The sequence below is a fragment of the Notothenia coriiceps genome, unplaced genomic scaffold, assembly GCF_000735185.1.
Source record: "Notothenia coriiceps isolate Sejong01 unplaced genomic scaffold, NC01 NC01_scaffold00020561, whole genome shotgun sequence".
Classification (NCBI taxonomy): domain Eukaryota; kingdom Metazoa; phylum Chordata; class Actinopteri; order Perciformes; family Nototheniidae; genus Notothenia; species Notothenia coriiceps.
The window spans coordinates 22,257-30,000 of NW_011353262.1; the positions used below are offsets into that span (position 1 = coordinate 22,257).

General features: G+C 41.8%; 1 protein-coding gene across 1 annotated transcript in view; it reads right to left on the reverse strand.

Moving 5' to 3' along the window:
* Nucleotides 1–1,005: 1,005 nt before the first annotated feature.
* cog6 (component of oligomeric golgi complex 6) overlaps nucleotides 1,006–7,744 on the reverse strand; it is an 18,092-nt gene continuing 11,353 nt past the window's right edge. Inside the window, exons 8-16 of the mRNA XM_010779728.1 lie at nucleotides 7,712–7,744; nucleotides 7,513–7,604; nucleotides 7,099–7,216; nucleotides 6,130–6,261; nucleotides 5,825–5,992; nucleotides 5,213–5,320; nucleotides 3,585–3,638; nucleotides 3,388–3,467; nucleotides 1,006–1,741 (exon numbers count right to left, since the gene is read on the reverse strand). The exon at nucleotides 7,712–7,744 is cut by the window's right edge and continues 32 nt beyond it. Coding sequence (XP_010778030.1) covers nucleotides 1,594–1,741; nucleotides 3,388–3,467; nucleotides 3,585–3,638; nucleotides 5,213–5,320; nucleotides 5,825–5,992; nucleotides 6,130–6,261; nucleotides 7,099–7,216; nucleotides 7,513–7,604; nucleotides 7,712–7,744 — 933 coding nt within the window. The 3' untranslated portion in view covers nucleotides 1,006–1,593. The remainder of the gene's footprint in view (nucleotides 1,742–3,387; nucleotides 3,468–3,584; nucleotides 3,639–5,212; nucleotides 5,321–5,824; nucleotides 5,993–6,129; nucleotides 6,262–7,098; nucleotides 7,217–7,512; nucleotides 7,605–7,711) is intronic.

The following is a 7,744-nucleotide window of genomic DNA, read 5'->3' on the forward strand; positions in this document are numbered from 1 at the left end:
GCCATTTTTTGAGACTCAATTCGTTGGCTCTGGATGACAATAATCTTCAGTTTCTGGAGCAAGAGGAAAAAACCCTCAATATTGTCCTTTAACCCAGATTCCTGCTGGTCTCATGCTCCATCAGGCAAAAGCTTGGTGACCGCTGTCATATGGAGCGGATGATGGGATGAATGTTTGCCAGCCTGCTCACCACTACCTGCCTCTAAGTGGTGACACCTCTCACATCTGCTAACTCATTATTACAGCCACCGGCAGGAAAAAGCTCTCACGTGCTGAACTGTGCAGGATCACATGTACTCACACACAACTGATTTGCAGCTGAGTAAGTGAGGGCGTGCACTGTGCGTATTGTTACACACGAACATTATGCTGTTATTCTTTGATCCTGCTTCTCAAACACCACCCAACTTTCCACCAAAGAGTGCAGAGTAAAAACACCCCAAAATCCAGCTTGTATCCGACCGGAGCCAAGCAGAACTGGACTAGAGAGCGGGTCTATTTAAAGGACTTAAGACTCCGTCCAGATGCTGAACTTTGTGGTATTCCATTTATTCCCAGTACTCAATGTCCTGGCCAATGATATCCGAGTAACATCCGGTGAGCCGGGGAAATCCTGGGTCTCAGTGCTGCCAGCGCTGCCAAGAACCCTGATGTCAGATTGCAGAAATGAAATGCTGCCTCTCAGGCAAGATCTCATAACAGCCGACCGGATCAATATTCACTTATCTTTAATGTTTCAGAGGTGCTTTACTGGGGATTATGTGGGCTGAGTGGTGTCAGAGTTTCAACGACATGATATGATATTATAAGGTATCATGAGTTAATATTTCTAGTCTTGGGAGTTTACTTTCGATATCAATGAAAAATACCACATTTGTGGGATCAACCTATAAATATTCAATTTCGTAAATGTATTTTGGTTCATTTATGTGTGTATCATGGACTGTATATTGAGTGTGCATGTAAATATTAATATATGTGAACATATTGGACACTTTGCGGTAGTACTGATTCATTAATTTATTGCAATACAAGTATATCATACATTACTATGCAGCTTAATGTTGTGCTTAGGGCGAATAAAAAAAGAAATCTGCACCTCATTTACCTTAAAACTTAAAGCCAGTAGCATTACATCTGATTCAACGTGGTAGGACATTCTTTTAAAAAAAACAAAAAAACATGGTAAGATATATTTTCCATTTCATCCCTGCATCGCTGGTGCTGGAACTTCTGTGGTTACTGTTAGAAATGCTCAGAATGAATTCAGCCACAATGTGAAGAGGGGGGAAATAACATGAGTCTCTTAATGTAAGCTTTTGCTTTATATAATTATCATTTTTTTTAATAAAAACACATTGTTTTGTACATTTACAAATTTAGAGGAGAGAACATGCTCTGAAAACAGGAAGGAGACATATGCTTTAAGGACAGAAAAATAGCCGTCTGTCTGCAGCAGTGAAAGTAAACGGATAATGTACATTTAATGTTCTTTTCCCCCGGCACAGGAGAGTCTCTGAGGTCAGCGACTCACAGCCCACATTTCCCACAAAGAACCCAACCTTAACAACTACTTTTTTTGAAAAGGGTGTTTCAGGACAGCAGGGTCTGGACCTGCTGAGGGGATCTGGGCAGCAGGTTCTCCAGGTCTTTGTAGCTGTTAGCTGGGTTGCTCAGCGCTGAGTAAACCTCCCCATAGGCTCTGCACACCAGCTCTGTGGACTGACGGAAGATCTGCTCCCTGCGCGCGCACACACACACACACACACACACACACACACACACACACACACACACACACACACACACACACACACACACACACACACACACACAAAAGTGGCAGCAGTGAGTTGGTCTTTAAATCCCAACAATTCTAGAGTAAATTAGACGAGTAGGGCTCTATTGTCATTAGTTACTGATCAAGAGCTGATTAACAAAGCCATGAGTAAGAATTTGTCTTAATTACTTTTCTTTTTTCTTCTTCAGTGAGCATTGAATGCCCCGGCTGTGACAAAACAATGAGTGGCAGGATGTGGTGCACACTGCCATCTATGGATACATATTCCACCATTAATGAATCAGGTGTCAGCCACAGGAATATAGACTAAAGAAAAGACTCTTCAAATGAGATGTCATCATTCATCCATATTTCATCTATTGCATTGTATAGTAATCATTTAAATGTTATGGATTTCTCGACCCATCTCTTAATACGTTTCAAATCAAATGTCCTTCAGATTTGTGTTTGAATTAGTCCATGAAAAGGATGTTATTTAGCAAATATATTGATAATCAAGTCATGTTGCAGTAATTTTATAAGCATAAATGTCAGTAAATGTCCTGCTTCGCTTGGTCTTACATAGAAAATATAGTAAATGTTATAGTTTGTAAAAAAAGAGGTGGCTTTGCTCTTTTCTTTGTTGTTTTTTCAAAAGCATTTCTATGAAAACTAATTAGTTAAAACATATTTAGTCTCTTTGGATTTTGTTTATTAATTTAGTTCTACATCATTTTTCTTTATTATTTTATTTAGCAATAAGAACAACATGTACCGTTAAATGAAGGACATAATGGGACTACTTCTTGCAATGTAGTACAAACGGAGGATACTGAAAAAGACTAGGAACCAGTCCTCTCAGGCTCTTGAGATCAAATTGTTTTAATTGGCCCACAGAGGAGAAAGAAACGCAGTCCTGCGTATAACACCTTACTCTATACCCAGGACACTAACAAGAAAAGTAAAACAACGGTAGTCTAAAAGTACATAGCCATTATTGGTGGGCAGCCGGAGTGTTTTCAGAGTGCTGCGGGTGTTTTTGTGTATTTAGGTGAGCAGAGCGGCCGACTTGAGAGAGTGCGGGAGAGAGAGAAAAAGACAAAGAGGAGGAATGATTTCAGGGAACGAGTGTGAGTGAGAAATGGACCAGAAGCTAATTAATGGCGTCCTGCCCATCAGTCCTCCCATGTCCATTAATAGAGAACATTAACCTGAGGTACAGAGTGCTTCTCAAGCCTGCTGCACTTCCCAGTAAACGTGACTCATAGAAAGAGCTCTCCGATGTAGCAGCTGGATTGAGCTAAAAGCATGTGCATGTTCTGATCAGTAAGACAGGCGGTCCGGCCGAACACTCTCTCACTGTGTTTTAGGCTTCAACAATTTAGCATCCAAACGCGCCATGCATTTAGTGGAGTGTTTTGTTTGGAATGCAGTAATGATCGTATTGCAGCAGGGAAACTAATGAACGCTGAACATGTTCAGGCCAACGCTCCTGTTTATACCAGTCTGAAATTCTCTGTTGAAGCACCACCCGATTTCATAAACATTTACCATGAAGCTCGAATATCGCATGTTCTTACTCCTGTCAACTAAGGACAGGGACTCACTTGATGGCTGCACTGAGCAGGAAGTTGAGCTGGGGCATCACAAGAGTGTCCGGCGACGACAAGTAGCGATCGAACTGGACCTGTTGTTTGAGAGAGAGACGAGAGCAGTTGGTGATTCAAAGAGTCACAATCATCAAGTGAGAACGTACGATTCCTGCAGGTGAAGTTGCTGCATTTATACACAGAGAGTAACTCACCATTGCAGCTTTCACAGAAGAGCCGTCCATGCTGGGGAGGAGGGAGAGGGGACCCTGAAACAGAAAAGTAAACATCAGCATAGAATCCAACTCAAGGTCACAGAGTTTGAACAGCAGAAAGTCAGGTGGTCCTTTGTCGCGTTTAGACTACAGGCTGTGTTAAAACATTTACCCCCTTTAATGTTTGTCTACATTGCCCTCAGCAGTGGATACAACCGGAGGAGGCTGGGCGCAATATGACTTTACCTCCGGCCCCATAAACGGGTAATAAGGATAATTTATCTGTCTTTGGTTACGGGGGAGGGTTTGAAAAAAAATCGTTTTATCTTTGAGGTTTACTCCTTCTAACCTTGCATGAAAGGAAGATGATTTACACAAGGGCAGGACGATATGATCTGGATCATAATAAAATGTCACATTTATCTCAATGAGTATAATAGGTGCATGTACAGTACAGGAAACTTTCTTTATTGAGCTGGCTTACAATTTAGATGGCTTATTAGTAACGGCAAAGAGAAGAGGTCTAGGAAGAAAAGGGATTTATAGTTTTTTTTATTTAATAAGGTTTATTTTCAGCGACAAGCATATTTATCGGGGGAACACAATGTGTTTTATAAAAGCTGTAAATGCTGAGTCTTGATTTTTAAACAGGGAAAACAAGAACAATTCCCTGCCTAAATCTTGATAGGCAATAAAATGACTGACTCTGTGAACCACACAGCCGGTACCTTAAAGGCAATTACGCGACACTGATTATCCAGAATGGCAACACTAAGTCGAGCTTAAACGCCTAAATTGCCAACATTAAAAGCAGCAAATAAAAGGCAGTGCAAGGGTCAAAGCTACAGCGCAGCACCCAGAGTGATTACATGGGGATGTGGGCACATTAACAAACACATTATGAGCCCGCTCATCTGCCAGCTAAAACCAGTGTTGTTGTAATCACTGTTTTCTTGTGTCTGACTTGTTTGTCTGACGTATCACAGATAATTACAGGGATACAATAAGCAGATAGTGAAATGAAACCTTTTCAAATGTGGGTATTCTTTAAAATAGTTGACATCTGGTATGCCATCGAGTGTGGAGAGCTAAATCCAATCCTTTTAAACAGAAGACTATTTAAAGGAAACCCGAGACAGGCCACCCGAGGAGAGAGGTATTCTGCAGAAGAATGACAGTTCTTGATTGAGCTCTGCATGGAGCTGCAGCAGTGGGGTGTGGTCTGTCCTGACATGACCCTGGCCTTCAGACTCGCATGCTAAACCACAACTATGGGTCTTAGTCAGCCCAGTGGCAAAGAGTGTTGAAAAGAGGGAGGAAGGCTCTGGCATTGGCTCTCATCTGCACGGCAACATTCTGGAGAAGCTAAAAAATATCTGCATAAGAACATAATATGATCTGCCCCTCTCTGTCTCTCATCTGAACATGTGATAGAAATGCTATTATGCCCTAATAAAGAGATTGGTCATGTGGTAACCATAGCGATATTTATTGTACAGCCCAAAGAGGTAGTGGAAACAATTATGTTAGTTAGTAGGGGGACTTACAGGAGAAATGTGATAAAAAAAAAACACAGTTCTGCAACTTGAAGTGTGTGTAAATGGGTATTAAAGTGTCGTTTGTGAGACCTGCTCAGCGCTATGCTGCTGGACGATGCTGTAGAAGTAACTCAGTCCGGCTCTGGTCAGCACGAAGGACGCCTGCTCGTTGATCAGAGTGTCAAGGTGGGCCTCGATCTGTGAAATGTGGGAGAGAGTGGCTTAGCCTCGTGCCCAAGCGCACATTGTGAGCCGATGGTACTTGAGGCTAATAGAGAACCTCGGTGCTATTGATAATGAAACTTCCACAGGAGCTCTCATGGTGCTAAATTACAAAAGGTGGGCTTTAAATAGAGGATAGATGCTACATTCGAAAGTGAGCAACAATGCATGACGCAACACCCTTCTATGAGACAGCAAATTAACTCTTTTTTTAAATAAAGGATTTATGCTCTATGGGATTTAATGAAAGGAACATTATTGCCCCTACGCACAGACGATTATGTTGTTGGCTAGGTTCTAATGTTGGATGGCGTTAGTGTTCCATGATTCAGTCCAATGGTCTAGTAGTCCAACTAAGGTCCGTCTTTATTTGTTTTATGCTCTTGAAACACTTTAATAGAATAAAATAGATGCCTAAACCATGAAAGAAAATCTAAATCACTTTTAATTGGTTGATACTTTTTGACAATTAGGACAGACCTGGAACTCCAGCATCTCAAGCCTCTTGTCAGTGAACTCAAAGAGAGCCAGGGTGGTCTTCATGACATACAGTGAGTTGACCATGTAGGAAGCCATGTCTGCAGTGCCGAGGTTACTGGCAGACACAGTGCATAACTGCAGGAGAGGATCCAGGATGCAAGAGAGCACCTGGGGAAATAAAAGAAAGCCTTAAGAGACGAGGCAAATATCAATGGCTTGGATAAACAGGTAACATAAACACATTTTGATATGATTATATAGATAATAAAAAGGGAGAAGAGTTTTCCTTTTTCAAATGAGTTTACCTGAGCAAAGTCAGCCTGGCGGGCATCCAGAGGAACCACTGAGGAATCGTGGGAGGCCAGCACCTCCCTGAGGAGGGAGAGGGTCTGCGTGAGGGAGGCTGTGGGTCCCAGGTCTGCGGGTGGTAGCTCCACCTGCCCAGACAGACACGGTCAAAATACGTTTTATTAAGTTGGATAAAGAGCAAAGTTATTCTTGCAGAGGTTAGCTGTGTGACAGCTGTAGCGTTTACTGAGACAAGCGGTGACACATTCTCAAAGCATCCCTAATGAGCAGCATGATAGACCAACCATACACACACTTCCCGCTGCTACTCTGAGCCTCAGCTTGTTCAGTCACTAGAGCTTTTTTTAATGAAGAGGGTTTTGATTTCATTGGCTTCTGGATACACAACACAGAACTGATCCAAGTCACCGTTGTCCACCTAATAGAGCGAATTATGAGAAGCCTGTGTTCCTGGCATTAGATTGAATTTACACCAAAACCCTGAGAGTCTCCAATGTGATTAACACCGAGCTACGGGGATCATTCTTGTAACTGCTATCGATCAGGACAAAGCCAGCATGTTATATAGAAGAGCTACCGCTCGTGCTTAGGTATATTTGGATGGCAATTTAACTAAGCGGTACATTTGGTGTTTTTTGGCAGCTAGCGCCATTTTGATGCTGTGGCCAGCAGGCTGAAACTGTTTACAGGCATAAGCGCTTCAAAATAGCCTTGTTGTCTTTGAGGGTTTCAAAGCAGAGCTGAAATACACAATATGTGTCCACAGGGTGCATACTCAACTTCTGCACTGTCATTTAAGCTTTTATGAGAGAACATTGCAAACTGTCTCTATTGGAAAAACAAAGCTTCTTCTTCTTCTTCTTTTGGTGATGGTGTTGTTTTACTCGCATTTTCTCACAACCGTAGAAGATAATAGAAATAATGGGGATATTATTCAAATAATAATCTTCCTATTCATGTCGTACCTTGTCCATCAATCTGCTTGCGTGCATGCTCAGGCTGTTGAAGAACATCTTTTTGCTGAGGATGTGCATTTCTTCAATATTGATGAGCAAGGAGGCCACACTCGTTCCAATGATGGAGCTGCACAAAGATCAAAGATTGATCAGAAATGTTGACTTGAAAATAAAAAATGACAGCAAAAAAAAGAATAGTTTTGTCCAGCTGACTTCCCCAAATGTTTTGGAAAAATGCTAATCAATATATTTCATTGATCAATGATACACAAACAAAAAGCAGCTTATTCCCATATTAGCAATCAAATTAATCAAAGTATGTTTTGCTTTACAGATGACTTAAATTATTGACTGATTCTAAAAATAAATTGGAGGGAAAAATGTATAAATTGTTGCGCTATTTTGCCGAGTGAGTTGAAATACCTGATGGTGTGGTGGTAGAACTTGAGCAGGTTGGACAGCTTGTAAAGCAGGACAGCTCCGGGCTCCGCCACAATGACCTGTTCAATCCGAACCTGAGGGACAGATCACACCGTGAAGATGTGAGCAGAACTCAACTCAACACGGTCTGCCTTCAACAGAGCTAGTCAGTGTTAGCAGTGTGAACAAATGTGTTGCTTACTTTAAGCGGCCTGCAGACTCCCTCAGTGATGTG